The following is a 19,701-nucleotide window of genomic DNA, read 5'->3' as shown; positions in this document are numbered from 1 at the left end:
ATGCCCATAAGCCCCTGTAATCACTGCATTGATATTGAAACATGCGCACTGCCCTATACACCCCAAACCCCTTTTTTACTCACATATAAGAGGCACCTGATGCCATAAGGGCTATTGGGGTGGTAGATAAGTGGGTCTAGGGGATTCTGGAGGTATTTTGGGTTGCTCACCGTGACCTATATGGGAGCTGTAGTGAGGAGAAGCCATGGCACCCTATTTGTGAAGTTCACAGCAGTGCCCTGTAAGGTACCCCACTATTTAAGTGCCATGTCTGGGTGTTCAGTCCATCACTTTGCAGACCCCTCCCACGTCCAACAGGGCTTGTTCTAGGCGTTTTTGACTTGGACGGAAATGTGGTATAAAGATGGACGATTTAGCGGCTTGGATGATCAGATCGGCAGGATGTATAATTATACAATTTTCGAAAGTAAAAAAATTTGGACGTATTTTTCGAAAATGTGTCCTGGGCTGTTTTTTACTGTGGACGACTTGCGAGATGGACATAGACGTCCCTTTCGATTATACCCCTCCACGTGTCTATATAAGGTTGAAGTGGCCTGTAAAATGTGTAGAAATTTTATCCTAGATGTTTCTTTTCATTGTTTTATGTAGCAAACATATAATGCCCTATCTAGTAGGGTCACAGAAAAAGCTTCTCTAAATGTAAGTCTACAGTAACTATAAATGTTCCTATTGTGAAAAGAGCTTAATTTAATATGATTGATTATAAAATTGGAAAGGAAGCCATCGGTAAATTATTAACACTAACAACCTGATATGCTGCTATAATATGAGCTCAACAATGACTCATTGCAGTGTTTCTATAGTTTATCACAGGTCTCCTTCACAACATATCATGCATACTAATAAGTGTCCAACTTAAATGTCCATAAATGTGTTTTCTCATTCGACACTTTCAATCTTTTACTTAAAATGTTTACATTCAAAACAATCTGTGCAATCCCTTAGCTTTTGTGTTCAGTAAGCAGACTGTAATGGCCAAGGTGGGATGTAAGAAAGATTTACTGGGGCTCTAGGTTTGTGTCCTAGAGGTAGGTCTTGTGAGACAAATCTGATCAATTTCTGTGAGTGAATGACCAAAGAGTTGGATAGAGAGAGTGAGAGCCCAAGATGTGGTGTATTTTGATTTTAGCAAAGTCTTTTACACGTTTCCACATAAGCATCTAAAAAATAAACTTAATTTCCTTAGAATTTTTTGGGGTGCTCCTAAATAGATGATGCTACAATAGTCTAAAATAGATAAAACTAATGCCTGCACCAATAGTCTGAGCGATAAAGGATCAAAATATTTTTTTATGGTGTCTTGAGTTCTCCTTGGTCTGGAAGAGTTGTTCCGAGTTAGGCGAGTGTTCAGGTAGGATGGTCAATTGCCATGTAGGCTTTTGTAGAGCATGCAGTACAATTTAAAAAGTATTCGTGCTTGTACAGGTAGCCAGTGTGTGTCTTGGTAGGTGGCGGTGATGTGGTTGTACTTCTTCAGTGAGTAGATTAGTCTGAGGGCTGTGTTTTGCTCTGTTTTTTTAGTTTTATCATGGTGGCGGGGCACCATATTGCAGTAGTCTAGTAGTCCTAGTATTGTGTTCTATCGAAGAATTTGCGGACTTGTCTGAGGACATGTCTTAGGGGACATGATTGAAACATTCAAGGTACTGAAGGGAATAGATTCAGTTGATAAGGGCAGATTGTTCACCCTCTCCAAGGTAGGGAGAACGAGAGGGCACTCTCTAAAATTGAAAGGCATATGAACGTAAGGAAGTTCTTCTTCATCCAAAGAGTGGTAGAAAACTGGAATGCTCTTCCATAGAAACATAGAAACATAGAAAAAGCGGCAGAAAAGGGCTATTGCCCACCAAGTCTGCCCATTCCAAGTATCCCCCCCCTGAGTTTACTCCCTTAAAGATCCCACGTGAGTATCCCATTTTTTCTTAAAATCTGTTACGCTACTGGCCTTTATCACCTGGGGTGGGAGTCTGTTCCAATGGTCCACCACTCTCTCGGTGAAGAAGTACTTCCTGGGATCGCCATGAAACTTCCCTCCCCTGATTTTCAGCGGATGCCCTCTGGTGGTTGAGGGTCCCATGAGCCAGAAGATATCATCTTCTGACTCGATGCGTCCCGTGATGTACTTATACGTTTCAATCATATCTCCCCGTTCTCTTCTTTCCTCAAGTGAGTACAGCCGCAACTTCTTTAGTCTTTCTTCATACGTGAGATCCTTGAGCCCCATGACCATCCTGGTGGCCGTTCGCTGAACCGACTCGATCCTCAGCACGTCCTTTCGGTAGTGTGGGCTCCAAAACTGCACACAGTACTCTAAATGAGGCCTTACCATGGCTCTGTACAACGGCATCATAACCTCAGGTCTCCTGCTGACGAAACCTCTACGGATACACCCCATCATTTGTCTTGCCCTGGAGGAAGCCTTCTCCACTTGATTGGCAACCTTCATATCCTCGCTAATGATCACTCCTAGATCGCGTTCCGCCGTAGTTCTAACCAAGGTCTCACCATTTAGTACATAAGTTCTACAGGGGTTTCTCCTGCCCAAGTGCATTATCTTGCATTTTTTAGCATTGAAGCTTAGCTGCCAAGTTTTTGACCATTTTTCCAGCAGTAGTAGGTCGTGTGTCATATTATCAGGTAATAAGCATCTGCCTACTATGTTACAAAGTTTGGCATCGTCGGCGAACAGTGATACCCTTCCTCTAAGTCCTTTCGTCATATCTCTTATGAATAAATTGAATAGGATCGGACCCAGGACCGATCCCTGCGGCACTCCACTGATCACGTCCGATGCTTTGGATGGGGTACCGTTTACCACCACCCTCTGAAGTCTACCGCTCAGCCAATCCCCAACCCATGTAGTTAGAATGTCTCCTAATCCCATCGATTTCAGCTTGTTCAGTAATCTTCGATGAGGGACGCTATCAAATGCTTTACTGAAGTCCAAATATACCACGTCCAGTGACTCTCTGGCGTCCAGTTGTCTGGTAACCCAGTCAAAAAAGCTAATCAGATTAGATTGGCAGGATCTACCCCGGGTGAACCCGTGTTGGTGTGGATCACGCAGTTTTTCTTCATCTAGGATTGTGTCAAGATTCTGTTTAATCAGTGTTTCCATGAGTTTACACACTATAGACGTGAGACTCACTGGTCTGTAGTTTGCTGTCTCTGTCCGGCAGCCCTTTTTGTGGAGTGGGATTACGTTGGCGGTTTTCCAGTCCAAGGGGACCCTTCCTGTACTTAGGGAAAGATTGAAAAGAACAGATAATGGTTCTGCCAGGACTTCCCTTAACTCCCTGAGTACTCTGGGGTGTAGGTTATCCGGTCCCATGGCTTTGTTTACTTTGAGTCTTGAAAGTTCGCCGTAGACACTACTGGGCGTAAATTCGAAATCCTGAAACGGGTCTTTCCGGTTATCTCCCGTCTGCAGCTGTGGACCAGCTCCCGGCTCTTCGCGGGTGAACACTGAACAGAAGTATTGGTTTAGTAATTCTGCCTTCACAGAGTCTGATTCTGCAAAGTTACCGTCCGATTGCTTCAGGCGAACTATCCCATCTTTGTTTCTTTTTCTGTCGCTAATATAGCTGAAGAAAGATTTATCCCCTTTCTTAATTTTCCGTGCTAGCTCTTCCTCCATTCGGAGTTTGGCCTCTCTGACTGCTGTTTTGACAGCTTTAGATCTGTCTAGATAGTCCTCTTTTGCCCCCTCTCTGCCTAAATGTTTGTAGTCGATAAAAGCGTCTCTTTTCTGTTTAACTAGGTCTGAAATTTCTTTACTGAACCATTGGGGTCTTTTGTTTCTCCTGCGTTTACTTACAGTCTTTATGTATTGGTCTGTTGCTTCGTGTAGTATGGACTTCAGAGTCAACCACATATCCTCCACATTATCAGTTTTTGCTTGTTTATGTAGCTCCTCATGGACGAACTCTCCCATGCGGTTGAAGTCTGTGCCTCTAAAGTTGAGAACCCTTGTTGCTGTGTTTGTTTTCGGGAATCCTTTCTTGAGGTTGAGCCAAACCATATTATGGTCGCTGGAGGCCAGTGTTTCTCCTACTGAGACTTCCGTGACGCTATCTCCGTTGGTGAGAACCAGGTCTAGCAACGCCTTGTCCCTGGTGGGTTCCAATACCAATTGCTTGAGGCGTGCGCCCTTTATGGAGTTTAATATTCTTCTGGTGCTACCCGTAGTCGCGGAGAGTGTGTCCCAATCTGCATCTGGCATGTTGAAGTCTCCTAGCATTACAGAGTCCCCGCGCAGTGTGATATTCTCTATGTCCTCGATTAATTCCATGTCTTTGTCCTCTTGTTGCCTGGGAGGTCTATATATCACACCAAGGTATAGGCATCTTTCATTTCCTCTGGCCAGGTTCACCCAGAGGGATTCCCCAGTGTATCTAACATCTGTGATTCTGGTGGTTTTGATGCTTTCCTTAGTGTATAGCGCTACTCCTCCTCCCAATTTACCCACTCGGTCGCAGCGAAGTAGGTTGTACCCTGGTATAACCATATCCCACCCATGTGATTCCGTGAACCAGGTTTCAGATATCGCTATCACGTCAAGATCAGCATTTGTTATTTCAGTCTCTAATTCTAGAATCTTATTGCCCAAGCTGTGCGCATTAACATACATGGCCCTCCATTTCTGTGAAGAGTTTACTTTATGAGTTAGTGTGGCTCCTAAATTATCAGTGATATTGCTCCCTGAATTAATGTGGATGTCATTGGTACTTACCTTAGACTTGGTAGTGTGAGTGCTACTTGCCTCCTCAGGGTGGTTTCTTACTGCTCTGGGATATAAGTATGTACCCTCCCCCAACTTACCTAGTTTAAAGCCCTATGGAGTAGGCGGGCCAATCGATGCCCAAATTCCAGAGTCTGTCATAGGGGAAAACACCCTCCAGGGATTCAAGACAAAGTTAGACTAGTTCCTGCTGAACCGGAACGTGCTCAGGTAGGGCTAGTCTCAGGGCACTGATCTTTGATCAAAGGGCCGCCGTGTGAGTGGACTGCTGGGCATGATGGACCACTGGTCTGACCCAGCAGCAGCAGTTCTTATGTTCTTATGCATGACTGCGAATTGCCCAGGACCAGATTTGTATCGCTTCTTGGCGAAGTGGGCAAGACCCTGTACATCTCGCAAGAATCTTACTTGGAATAGAGAGTTGCATTGGGACAGAAATCCCACCCGTCCCCATGAAGAATCCCACCCGTCCCCACAAGGAATCCCTCCGTCCCCACCCATCCCCACGAGGAATCCCCTCCATACCCGTGAGGAATCCCCTCCGTCCCCGCCCATCCCTATAAACTTCAGAAATAGTTATTTCATTTAATTATGCTACTGAATTAAAGACTTTGGTAGAGACCCATTTACAAATAAGCAAAGAGACTTTATTAATTTGGAATTATTAATTGGGAAGAATACATACTTTGAAAATGGGTTTCTACCAGATCCTCTAATGTAAATATAAAATATAAATACTTTGCTGATGAGAACCCCCAAGCTGTCAGCTGAGGACTTCCTTTGCAGTTGGCCGGGGGTCCCTTTTGCCAAGCTTGGCAGGTAGCAGTAGCGTCCCTGAGTCACAGATGCTGGCACCTCAGTGGCTCATGGATGTTGCCAGCGACTGCTGTGCTTGGTGGAGGGGAGTTCTGGCCATTTCTAGAAGAGATCCTCTGTGCTTGGGGATCCCCACCAGTCACAGCAAGGGTCAGCAAGTACTTCAACACTGTAGAAATAAAACCAGTAATGCATTTAATCCTTTTCTTTTGAACACAATACAAAGACATCTGCTATATACATTTCCCAAAGCTAACATATTTTAGTCAATAAATTCCGTTTTTTACCTTTGTTGTGTGGAGACTTATTTTTCCATAAAGTTGGTCCCAGTTTCTTTTTTCCGCTTTCCCATCTTCTGTAAATTCTTCTATTGCTGTTGATTGGTTCCTCCTACCATGGTCCATCATTTGTCCCTTTCTCATCTTTCGTGCCTGCCCACCAGCCCCATGCCCAACATTTCTCCTTCTATCACCCCTCTCCAGCACCATGCCACATCTCTCCCTCCATTCCCTTTACCACTGTCCAACATTCCTACCTCTTGCATCCCTTTCAATCTGTCCCACTGTTCCCTTGCCACCACATTTCTCTCATCTTTTTCTTCCCTATCATATTCTGTACCTCCTTCCCTATGACCAAAAATTCTCCTCTTTCTTCCATTCCCCGTGTGTACACAACCATCTCTTTCCCGCTCACTGACACACCCATACCCAGTTCTCCCTTTCTATTCCCTCCCCCACCTCAGCATCTCTTTCCCTCCCTTCCTCTCTTCCCAGTTTATGCCTTCTGTGTCCAAAAATGCACTCCCTCCCACCCCTTCATTCGAGTCCAGATGACAGCAGGGGTTGGAAGCAGCCTGCAGCACGCCATATGTAGCCGACCCAGAAGTCTTCCCCCGAAGTCAGAGCTGACATCGGAGGGAAGGCTTCGCATCAGTCTGGGGCGACAGAGGTGTCAGGTGGGAGGGGGTAGATACTTGATGTAGGAGGTGAGAGGAGACAGACTGTAGACAGAAAGGGGGAGGGATCAGACACACTAGATGAAAGGGGAACGATAAAACAAGCTGGAATGCCTGGGGAGAAAGAAAAAGACAGATAGATGATGGATGTAAAAAAAAGGAGAGGGGAGGAAGACATTGAATGGAAGGGAGGAGAGGGGGAGGATGCGGATGGAAGGGAGGAACGAGAAAGATGGGGAAGACACTAAATAGAAGGGGGAGAAAGAGAAATGAAGCAGATGCTGGACTGAAAGGGGGGGGAAGATGGGCAGATGCTGGATGGAAGGGGAAGAAAGAAGAGTAGATGATGGATGGGATGACAGGGGGCAGAAAGGAGGAAGAGAGGAAGATCAGATGCTGGGCAGAAGCAGGAGAGAGAGGGGCATTTGCTGGATGGAAAGAGGGGGAGGGGCAGATGCTGGATGGAAAGGAGAAAGAGAGAGAGAGGGTATATGCTGGATGGAAATGGAGGAAAGGGAAGATGCTAGAGAGAAAGGGACCTCAGGTCAGCATCAGAATGTCCGTGCAAGTCTACATGGGTCCAAATGGTGACACACACTGCTAGACCCCCCCCCCAGTCCATTGTGCTTTCTAGAAGCCAGTATTGTGGTGCAGCCAGGTCCCTGCTAGGTTTTATCCCCCTAGAATGGGACAGACTCTGTGCTTTTGCTGGCAAAGTGGTGAGCCAGCACGATGGCACGAACAAGCTCCCTCCCCTCCCCCCCAAGTGTCCTGCACCCAGAACAAGAGCGAATCTGGGTTCCCAGTGGCTGAGCATTGAGCCGGTGCCATAATGCAGTCCAGCCTACCGATGCATACCCTACTGAGAACGGAACCAACTCTGCATTCCTGGCCTTTGTATGAGGGAGGTCTGGTGCCCCAGAGAAAGGAGACCTGCAGCCAAAGAGCAAAGAAGCAGCACGTACATAGCTGAGAGCCTTGCTTGCTGATTCTGCCCCGTCGTGCCGCCGGACCAATCAGCAAGCAAGGCTTTCAGCTGTGCATGTGCTGAGCTCACTGCTCAGCATGACTGTTTCCGCCGTGGCACCGGACTTGTCTCTTAGCTGCATCGCCAGAATTTAGGTAGGCCTCAGTAAATGGAATCCTGTTTTCATCCCTGTGGGAGTCCCATGGGCCAGGGGTGCGTCCCCGTGGGAGTCCCGTGGGCCAGGGGGGGATTCCTGCGATCCCCGTTCCCGTGCAGACCTCTACTTCATGTGCTCATATCGGATCCACCCTATACAACATTCTACTATGACAGGGTGGTTCTTCACCTGCATCCGAAGTTCCTCCCAAAGGTTGTCTTAGCATTTAATATCAACTAATCTATAGTTCTCCCTGTCTTCTTTCTAAGACCACATTCTCACCCAGGTGAAGTGGAACTCCATACATAGGATTGTAAATGTGCTCTTGCTTATTAATTAGATTGAATCAAAACTCACAGAACTTACACTCGACTGCTTCTGTAATTCGATCCTAAAAAGACATGGAGCTCCTGACACCAAGAGAACCATCACCACATGACTGACAGACTGTATCTGCTTTGCTATACTCAGGTGGGCTGTCGCTTGAAGGTCATGTCACTGCACATAAAAGTTTGAGCAATGACAATTTCAGTAGCTCACCTAAGTTCCACTCCCATTGAGGACATCTGTAAAGCATTCATCTGGTCCTCAATTCATACCTTCACGTCCCACTATTGTTTGAAGAATCATTCCAGGCAGGATAGTCGGTTCAGTCAAGCCGTTCTACAAAATTTATACTTAGATGCCAACTTCCCTCCATCCCTTTTGGTTTTGCTAGTTGTCCAATAATCCTCTTCTAAGCATGATCCTGGCAGCTTGGGAGTCCCACATGTGAGAATATAATGCCTGCTTGTCCTCAAAGGTGTTCTCTGAGGACAGCAGGCATATATACTCGCAACCCTCCCTCCTACCCTAGTTTGCTTCTTAGCTTTGTTACTGAACTAATGGTTCCATGAGCCAATGTCGGGTGGGAAGGCACCAGCACGCGTGCAGAATGGGCAGTCTTAAAGTTTTAAAGTGCAGTACACTTTTTGACTGTCCATTCTGGGTTCCATGGGTGACATCACCCACATGTGAGAATATATGTCTGCTGTTCTTGAACACCTGCTACAGGTGAGTAACTATGCTTTACTGAAGCTCTCCAATTTTATATTAATTCTTAGATTAAGTTCATTTCACAATGGGGGGGGGGCATTCATTATTACTGTGCTCTTACACTTAAAAGGAGCTTTTCTTTGAGTATTATGTTCTTATGTTCTTATTTGCAGGTTTTTTTTTTTTAAAGTGTTGCACTGGGAATAAACCTATATTGTAGGATGGCATAATTAATGTGGGAAATGAAAAACCGGCCTGGTACAAATGATCAAAGTATAGTTTTGTGGAGTCCATTGATGCTTTATTTATACCTTAAGAGTAACAGCAAAATTATTTTATTTGATACATTGCACATTATATTCTGCCTCTTACACCAGTATATTTTTAGGGCTCCATAGAAATTTCTGAAGCACTCCTGGCTTTCAAGGAGGGGAGAAAGAGAGTGAAAAAGTTTGTGTAGCTCTTTTGTATTAAGAAATGCCCTGATAAAAAATCAGAACTTCAGATGGTGTTCCTTTTTCTTTATTCAAAAGTCCAAATGTATTTTCTAAACAAATATTTACCATCTTTTGTCATTTTTATGAATTAAGTATTTAGGATATGCGATTTGCTATTTATATTAGACAGATAAAGGCACAGCATTGCAGTGAAAATGAAAAACATGCTATAGAAGCTAAAAATGCTGAGTTGGTTTCTCTTCTGGCACAAGCTAATGAAAAGATCCTTGAACTTGAGAATAAACTTGTTGATAGAGAATATATTCTTAAAGAGAAAGATAACTTGATGCATCAAAACACAGAACTACAAGCTTACATCTCACAAAATCAGAAACCACAGACTTATCAGGATGAAATAGTAAGTACCAAAGCAGAATATTGTGATGTGAATATAAATTTGTAAGTAATTAGCATTTTTATAGCAGCAGGAGGTTAAATGTCTTGTTTAAAGCATTGTCTCAAAAGATTCCATTTGACTTTGAAAGAAAACCCTGGAAAATAGAGGAGGGGGAATAGAAGGGTCTAAAAGCAATTTAGAAAATGGAAAGAAGACTAAAGGGAAATCTCAGAATGCTGCAGGGTTACTTATTATCCTATGGTACTGGCCTTATGATGGTTAATCAAATGTAGAGGGAAGATAATATACCTCTATGGGCAGGTTTGAAAATTAAACACATGCTGAATGCATTCATTTATATATTTCAGTATTCCTGAATCCCTTGCCCTTTATCACTTGTTGGAGTCTATAGCAGAATTTGACGCTGAGTGCTACATGAATTATTTTTGAGAACAAGATTTGATAACATGTGACTCTAAAGAGAGGGCTCATGATATATAATCTGACCTTCTTATTTTTATAAGGTTATTGCAAAAAAAGTCAACTGAATAAAATTGTCCACAAGTTTGTTGACATCTTCAGAAAATTTGACAGAAAATTTGAAAATTGAATACACATGTTCTTTACATTGTATTGTATATTTGTTGTACAAGTCATATGAAATTGAGATTATAAAGTATCTTCACTTATGTTAGATTTCTCATTTGATTACTATAAGTTAAATCCAGAAAGGGGAAGATCAAGTTTCAAATGGAATGATCCTAAACATCTGGTGGGAAGTTTCATAACAAAAGATGTCAGTTCTTCCAGCTGGGAACTCAGCAACTTACTAATTGCAGACCTAAGGTATAATTTTCAGATTACTGAATACTGGCTGACATTGTTAGTACTGATTACTGGGCACTGCTATTGGCAATTAGATGTTCTTAGCCTTTTTTGCTCTCTAATTTTTCTTTTACTGAGCACATTCCCATTTTTGTAAGCCTCTAATATGTAAAATTAAGGGTAGTATAAAAGTGGGCTAGATAGAAATAGTTAATATTTAATAAAGATTTTATTTCCTAATGGTGTTTGACTGTAAAATTCCATTCTTTACTGTTCTGGAAAATAAACTGTTGTAAAAATTATAAATAAAGAAACTAAACTAAACCTTAAGTTTGCATACCGCATCATCTCCATAAAGATAGAACTCAGCACGGTTTACAGGTAAATTCAATAAATGAGGGAAAGACATAATAAGAAATTAGAGGTTATGAAGAGGATAGCTAGCTTTACATTTTAAATAGATAGCTTTACGTTTTGGAGAAAAGCCATGTTTTCAGATGCTTTGGGAATAATTGGAATGAGCCTAGGTTCAGCAGCGGGGCAGGGAGGTTATTCCAAATCTCAGTGAATTTGAAGAAAAGGGACGCCTTTTAACGAGGGGAAAGATAGTTTGGGTGGATCTGGTAGTGTCAGGTCTCGAAGAATTCCAGGATAGTGGAATTAGGGGAAGAAGAATGCCATGTAGGATCTTGAATATTAGGCAGGTACATTTAAAGTGAATCCTAGAAATCACCGGAAGCCAGTAAAGTTTTGACAGAAGCGGGGAAACATGGTCAAATTTGCTTTTTGTGAAGATTAACCTAGCCGCAGTGTTCTGGATCTGCTGAAGTCTTTGAAGATTTTTATTGGTTAGACTTAGATAGATGGAATTACAATAGTCCAATCTGGAAAGGATGATTGATTGTACAAGGACAGCAAAAATGTTTGCGGAAGCAAGATCTCATTTTCTTCAACATGTGAAACTAAAAAAAAAATTTTTTTACCAGAGAGTTGAGATGATCATTAAAGGAAAGTGTAGAGTCAATAATGATGCCCAAAACTTTGCTTGAGAATTCAGTCTGCAGTGTGGGACCAGAAGGTAGTGGAATGAGCGTGGGTAACTGATCTAATTTTGGGCCAAGCCAGAGTAGTTTTGTTTTGGACTCATTCAGCTTCATTTGTAAAAAGAAGGCCCGGGATTGGAGTTTCGCTATGCAAGTTGTTATATTTTCAGTGAGGTTAGTGAGGTTCGAATTTATCTCGAGAAGGACAAGGATGTCATCTGCATATGTAAATAGAGTTTCAAAGGGAGATAGATGGAAGAATTTCAAAGAAGACATATAAATGTTGAAAAGAATAGGGGACAGAGGTGATCCCTGAGGAACACCACATAGCGAACTCCAAGGAGAAGACATGGTTCCATTATGTTAACAGTGTAAGAGCGGGATTGTAAAAATTTCGAGAACCAGTCTAAGACTGTGGAATCAATGCCTATCTCAGAAAGTTAGTAAATTAGGATATCGTGGTGGACAACATCAAAGGCCATAGATTGAATTGTAATAGGATAGCAAACTTATTACGAGATTGAAGATTGTTGGATCTTTGAGATTAAAGAGGCCAGCAGGGATTCAGTGCTGAAATTGGGTCTGAAGCCATATTGGCAAGGTAATAGAATGGAGAATCTCTCTAAGTAAGATGAAAGCTGAGTGGATATAATAGCCTTGAGCATTTTGGTCAGGAGAGGAATATTTGCTATAGGAAGGGGAGGAAAAATAAAAAAAGGGTAGTATAGAAAAATCTTTATAAACATAACTTTTTTATTTTAGGGGTTGGCATATGTTACGTTAATGCAATTAACTCATAGTTTTAATGCTAACCAATTTTTTTTAATGGGGGCGTGGCTTGGAGCGCGCATAAGATGGCAGCTTAACCGCGGCGCTCCTCGAGTCCAGGCAACAACTGAAAAAAAACTAACTGTTTTCCTTTGCTCACCCGAGCTAAAAATAATAAAATATAACATCGGAAATGGCTGCGATGAGACAGGGAAAGCCTGAAAAGCCGTGTACATCGGCGAAGAGGTCAAAAGTCACTCCCGTGTCACCATCGAGTGTGCCGATCCCACTGGAAGCTGAAGAATTTACTGAAACATCAGACATCATGGCAGAACTATTTAAAATCAAACTTATGTTGACGGATAATGCCTGCAAACTTTCAGAAGTTAAAGAGGAACTACTCAGTCTGAAACAGGAATTTCAAACTGACAGGCAGAGAATCTCTGTGATAGAAGACAGAATCGGGCAGTTGGAAACTTACACACAAAAGTGTGAAGAAGAAAAAAAAGATATAACAGCTTTAAAAAATCAACTGACAGATATGGAGAACCGAGGGAAAAGAAAGAACATTAGAATACTTGGCATGGCCGAAAATCTTGAAGGGACAGATCCTGTACAATTTTTGGAAAACCTTTTACCTAAACTGCTACAACTAAATTCTAAATGGCCGTTAGAGATAGAACGTGCCCACAGAATTCCTACAAGAAAACCAGTAAATCAGACTGCTCCTAGACCCTTAATCTTCAAAGTATTAAGATACCAACAAGCTTTGGAAATCTTAAAAGTTGCAAAAGCAAATAAAAACCTAAATTATAAAGGGTCTAAATTGATCTTGGTTCCAGATTTTGCTAAATACACTGCAAATATAAGGAAACAATTTCTCACATTCAGACAGCAACTAAAAGAAAAGGGCTACATGTATGGTCTATACTATCCATCAACAATGAGAGTGTCCATTGGGAATAAATCCATGTATTTTCAAGATCCTGGAAAACTGAAAGAATTTTTGGCACAAGAGGAACCAATGTCTACATAAAAACAAAATAAAAGGGAAATTTCATCTGAAGAAAGAAGATAGAAAATGCAAGATAAATAAGAAAAAAAAGAAGATGGATAAAAGAAAGAAGAAGACAATGATTACTAACAGAATGAATTATTTTTAAAATGATTGACAATCTCTGGTTTAATTATTCTTATAATATATTGGATTTTATGATTTAAATTATTTATAGATTTATTCCATCCAATTTAAAAAAAAACAAAAAAAAAACATTTTATAATTTTTGATTCAATTATTACTAATATATTGGATGTTATGATATAATTATATTATAATAGAAATCAAACTATTTATAGAATTATTGCATCCATATTTATTATTGCTAATATTAATTGGGAAAAAAAAATATACAGAATTGACTAAATGAGTAGAAAATAATTATAACATAGATATTAATTATAAAATCTTATTGATATAAATATATATTTTATTTAATTACCTATTCATATTAGCTTATTATGAATAATGATATTTAAAAATGTTTAAAATGATTTTATTAAAAATTTTACTACTGTCTTTATAGGAATAGAAATATCTAATTTATATATATGAATATTGGATATATGGAAATTAGTGCTATATTTGAAATATGATGAATTTATTGCAGGAATAATATATTAGTTGTATCTAAGACTTGAAAATATTAATATAATTTATCCAATTATAATTGATATGAATTATAATATAAAAAGGGAAATTTTAATGAAGGGATAAATGAATAATAGGGTAGGTAAAGAAATATGAAATGTATTGAATTAGAGGTTATCTTTAAAATAATTTATGAATGATTAGTTGCCTGGGGGAGGGGATTTAGGTTTTGCATGACCAATGTGTGTTCCATGTCAGACATTGATAGTGGTAGGGCGGGGAGGGAAATTAGAGGGTAGGAAAGGGGGTCAATATATATTAATTGTGCTAAGATCTAATCATGTATATTATCATAGAATATTGGTTAAAATTTGAGTATAAACAAGATGGATTTAAAAATTTATTCTATGAATGTCAATGGTTTAAATCATCCTATTAAGAAGAAGAAAATATTATCGTTCCTTAAAAATCAAAATGCGGACATCTATTTCATCCAAGAGACGCATCTCTCTGAAACTGAATCTAAAAAATTATCTGGGGGTTGGATTTCTAAATGTTTATTTGCACCGGCTTTAAAGAAAAAAGCTGGAGTGGCTATTTTGATAAACAAAAAATGTAATGCAAAATTCAAATTAATAAATTATGACCCCTTAGGTAGATGGGTGCATATCAAAATGGTTCTGGGAAATACAACCATGGATTTATTCAATTTATATGCTCCTAATACGAATCAAATGGAGTTTTTCAAACAAATTCAGCAGTTACTTTTACCACTGGCTACATCTAATTTAATAGTAGCAGGAGATTTCAATGCTGTAATGGATCCAATTTTGGATAAAAAACCAAGTAGAATTATGAAATCATTAGGCTTAGATAATTTGATTCAATCTTGTGATTTAGTAGATATATGGCGTATTCTTCATTTTAATGATCAAGAATTTTCTTTTTGTTCTCAGGTCCATAAATCCTTTTCACGAATTGATTATATATTTGTTTCCAATAACCTAGCGCAGCGTGTGTTAAAAGCAGTAATAGATCCTATTATAATTTCGGATCATGCTGGTGTATGGATTAACCTTCAAAATTATGATATTGAATATTTCAATTCAATTTGGAGATTTAATAATACCTTATTAGCGGAATCAAATTTTCTGGAAGAAATTAAATTAAAAATACAAGAATTCTTTCAAATTAATGATTCAGATAATATTAATGTTGAAATCTTATGGGACGCTTTTAAAGCAACAATGAGAGGGAATATTATTTCATATTCAGCATATATTAATAAACAACATAAAAAACATTTTCTTGAATTAGAAAAACAAATTAAATTATTAGAAAATAAATTAATTGAAAAATGGGAAAATAAAACATTACAAGACTTATTAAAATTAAAAGTAAAATATAATGAGATTTCTTCTCAATTTGTGAGGAATGATTTATTTAATAGACAAGTTCAATTTTATGGAAATTCAAATAAAGCTGGAAAATTATTAGCAAATTTTCTTAAAGCAAAAAAAAGAAAGTCCAAGATTATTGCAATAAAAGATATACAAGGTAATACACACACTAACAATAAAGACATTTTAATACAATTTCTTGATTTTTATAAAGATTTATATTCTTCTGAATCTTATGAAAATAAAGAACGAGATGGACTAAATTTTTTAAATTCATTTATTGGACCAAATGTTCCAGATCATATAAAAAGAAGTTTAGAAGAACCTATATCTTTAAAAGAAATAGAATCAGCATTGAAGTCTCTTAGAGTTGGATCCGCTCCGGGTGGTGATGGTTATACGGTTGAATTTTATAAATCATTTCAAAACATTATTTTACCATATCTATTAAAGTTATATCAATATCAAATGAATAATGGAAATATATCAGGTACTATGGCAGATTCACTAATTATTGTCTTACCAAAACCAAACAAAGATCCTACTTTGGTTTCAAATTACAGGCCTATTTCCTTATTAAATGTAGATGGTAAATTAATTTCTAAAGTACTAGCAACAAGATTGGCAAAAGCTCTTCCTTTCATTATTGATGTACATCAAACAGGATTCATTGCTAAAAGACATTCATCACATAACACTAGATTAGCATTTCACTCTTTAAATTTAGCAAAAACTATGAATGATCCAGCTTTTATGGTATCTTTAGATGCAGAAAAAGCATTTGATAGAGTAGAATGGAAATTTATGTATCAAGCTCTAGAATGGTTTGGATTAGGTCCCGGTTTTATTAAAATGATTCAAACTTTGTATAGCTCTCCTGGTGCAAGATTATATATAAACAACAATTTATCAGATAGATTTAACTTGCAAAGGGGAGTTAGACAAGGATGTCCTTTGTCCCCCTTACTTTTTGATATTGTTTTAGAACCCTTGTTAATTGCAATTAATCAAACTAAGGAGATAAAGGGAATCCCATTTTCTTACTGGGAATATAAACTTTCTGCATATGCAGACGATATCTTATTATATTTAAGAGAACCGGGGAATACTATTCCAAATTTACTTAATCTTCTAGAAAAATTTGGAAAATTTTCTGGATATAAAATTAATTGGAATAAATCAGAAATTCTTCCAATAAATGTTCATTGTACCAAAGGGTTATTTGATTCATATTCATTTATTTGGAAAGAGGAAGGATTAAAATATTTAGGAATTATGATCAAAAATACAATTGATGATACAGTCAAAGAAAATGAAAAACTTTTATTGAAAAAAATTACAGAAATGTGTGAACAATGGAATCCTTTACATCTTTCATGGTGGGGAAGAGTTCAAACAATTAAAATGATGATATTGCCTGTGGTTTGTTATCAAATGAGTATGATACCAATATTTTTTCAGGGGTCCTTTTATAAAAAATTAAACAATATTATAACAAAATTTGTTTGGTTTGGGAAAAGACCTAGAATTGCTTTAGTATCTTTACAAAGACCAATTGTGGAGGGAGGGGTAAATTTTCCAAATTTTTATAGGTACCATCAAGCCTATATTCTAAGACAAGGTATGTATTGGATCCTCCCAGATCTCATGGAGAATGTACCAGATTGGCTATATTTAGAATGGCGGCTCCTGTTCCCATTACATTTAGATCATTTAATTAGTATAACAATGCCTAGAAGATACAAAGATAACAGAATTTTATTAGACACTTGGAAAACATTAAGATATATAAATAACCTATCACCAGATCCAATTTGTAAATCACTAAATCAATCTATTTGGGTAAACTCCAGGATTAAGATTGGCGGATTTAAGATCGTCTGGAAACAATGGATAAGTGCAGGTATACGAACATTAAATGATGTCATTTCAGAAGGCTCACTGCTTAGTTTTTCACAATTGCAACATAAATTTGGCTTAAATAAATCACAATATTTTAAATGGATGCAATTGAAGCAGGCCATTCAGGAAGGGTTCCCTGAATGGAAAAATCTTAATACTCAATATAGTCTGCAGGCTTTATGTTTCCAGACGGATTTCTTGGGTCACCAAGCCGCAAAATGGTACAAATTGATATATGGATTTTTAAATAAAAAAAAGAAAACTGGTCTTAGAGATATTTGGAGTATTGAGATTGGACAGACAATTTCTGCATCTCAATGGCCACGATTTTGGTCCTGGAGATTAAGATCTACAAAGTCAGCATCTATGAATCAAACATGGATGTTTTTATTACATAGAGTGTTATGGACCCCTACGTGCCTGCAAAAAATAGATAATACTAGATCCAATAGATGCTGGCATTGTAAAATAGAAATAGGGACGTTAGATCATTTAATTTTTTTTTGTCCCTGTGTAAATGCCTTTTGGAATCTGATTTGGCCCCAAATTAACAAATTATTAGAAAATCATGTAGGACTCTCATATGATACCATACTATTTGGCACTGCAATGAGAACTCAAAGTCCAATCTCGGCAAATAATAACAAGCTGCTATTAATATTGACAGGAGTCGCCATGCAACAAATCACTCAAAATTGGAAAGACTATACCAAATTAAATTATACGTTCTGGTGGAACTCTGTCTGTCATATCTACAAAATGGAAAAAATATTAGCATTACAAAACGGGAATCTTCATAATTTCAAAAAAATATGGCAACCATTGACTAACTATTCTAATGATTAGTTTTCTTAGCACAATTACAATACTTATATAGGAATGGGGTGGGTTATGCATAATTTTTGGAACATTAACTGTAAAAATGGGGAGGGATTTATAACTTTTGATTATATATAATTATAATATATACTGTTTATAAACTAAATTGTATTAATGATAGATACAATGATATATAATAATTAATTATATTACTGGTGATTCAATTGTTGTAAAAATTGAAAATTAATAAATAAAAATTTAAAAAAAAAAAAAAAAAATTTTTTTTAAATGTTTTCCCGCCCATCCCGTGGTCCGGTATATCTTCTGCACCATACCCCTCATGTTTACCTTAACAGACCTCTTTTTTTCTTAGTGTCACTGGTAGTAGCAGTGATTCCCATTTCCCACAGACTGCCTGCTGCTGACCCGGAAGCCTTGCCTTTGCTATGTCCCATCCTCCTCTGACACAACTTCCTATTTCTCCTTGGCAGATTGTGACAGAGGGAAAGCATTGGGGTCAATTGCAAGTAATGTGTGGGAATCACTGCTGGAAATCCCAAGAAGAGCAAGGTCTGTTAAGATAAACACAGGGGGGTGGGGGAAGAGATACCAGACTGTGAGATGGGCAGTGAGATGATTAATAGTGTTGCCTGTCTTTGAATATCCAGGAGTCTGATTCAAATTATTTATGCAGTGTTGAATAGGGATTTTATTTACCAGGCATGTGTTTCAAATGCATGCTAGGATTAAGCATGATTAATAGTGTGACTAAAATTTTTAATTGCACAATTAATCATGATTAAAATTTTTAATTTGTTGCCCACGCCTATTTTTTTTCTTATTAGACTCAAATTATCCGGGAAAGATGCAGAAATTCAGAAACTTCAAGCAAGCCTGACAAGCTGCAGAGCAGCTCCTTACCACTCAAATACTAATGAAAGCAAAGGGCAATCTGAATGTTATGGCCTAGAAGCAGAACCTGTGAAATTAGATGCAAAACAGCCAGGTGGGAATGGATATATCTGTTCACATGGCTGAAATAAAATTTTCTATTTAATTAAAAATGTTTTTTAATTGGCATTTTGAAAACATGCATAATTGCATACTGACATACATATTCTGAAATTTTCCCCTATTTTGATAAATTGGCTTTATTGAAAGCAAGAATGAGCCACTGAATTATTATAACCTAAGAAAATGCAACATTACCTTCAGCCACTTGTTTTAGAAGAATGCCAAATCTTTCTACTGATGTACAATGGTTGAAAGCATTTATAAAAACATTATTTAGGCCCTCTTTATCAAGATGTAGTAGAGCATTTTAGCACGGACTGGCAAGGTAAATGCTCTGACATTCATAGGAATTGAATGAGAATCATAGCATTTACCTTGCCAGCCTATGCTAAAATACTCTACCGTGGCTTGATAAAAGAAACACTAAGCTATTTTTAATAAAATTTTTGGTCTAGTATCCTTGATACTCTTAGCAATGGATTTTTCTAGTACAATAGGAACATCAGTCTTGAACCTGTGGGTTGTAAACCTCTAATCGTGAGTTCCTGTATAGAGAGCCTCATTTACATTTTTCTGCTCTGCCTTCCCTCATTCTGGGCTGTCCTGTAATTCCTCAGTTTTTCTCTCTACTGCAAGATGGTAGGAGCTTGTCTGTTCTGCTCCTGTTTATTTTTCCTTTAATTTCATTATTTTTCTAGTCTTGAGGTTTTTCAGTGCTGCAGAGGCTCCCAGTTTCGGGACATCTCTGGCTGC

The 19,701-nt window shown here is 38.4% G+C and overlaps 1 protein-coding gene across 2 annotated transcripts in view; it reads left to right on the top strand.

The window, feature by feature from the left end:
• CCDC18 (coiled-coil domain containing 18) overlaps positions 1-19,701 on the top strand; it is a 282,822-nt gene that overhangs the window by 69,300 nt on the left and 193,821 nt on the right. For both annotated transcript variants that reach the window (XM_033915992.1, XM_033915991.1), the window contains exons 9-11: positions 9,319-9,550; positions 10,248-10,375; positions 18,780-18,940. In XM_033915992.1, coding sequence (XP_033771883.1) covers positions 9,319-9,550; positions 10,248-10,375; positions 18,780-18,940 — 521 coding nt within the window. The remainder of the gene's footprint in view (positions 1-9,318; positions 9,551-10,247; positions 10,376-18,779; positions 18,941-19,701) is intronic.

Source organism: Geotrypetes seraphini, chromosome 12 (genome assembly GCF_902459505.1).
Source record: "Geotrypetes seraphini chromosome 12, aGeoSer1.1, whole genome shotgun sequence".
Taxonomy (NCBI): domain Eukaryota; kingdom Metazoa; phylum Chordata; class Amphibia; order Gymnophiona; family Dermophiidae; genus Geotrypetes; species Geotrypetes seraphini.
Note: the sequence above shows the minus strand (reverse complement) of the source record. Positions and strands in the feature narration are given on the sequence as shown.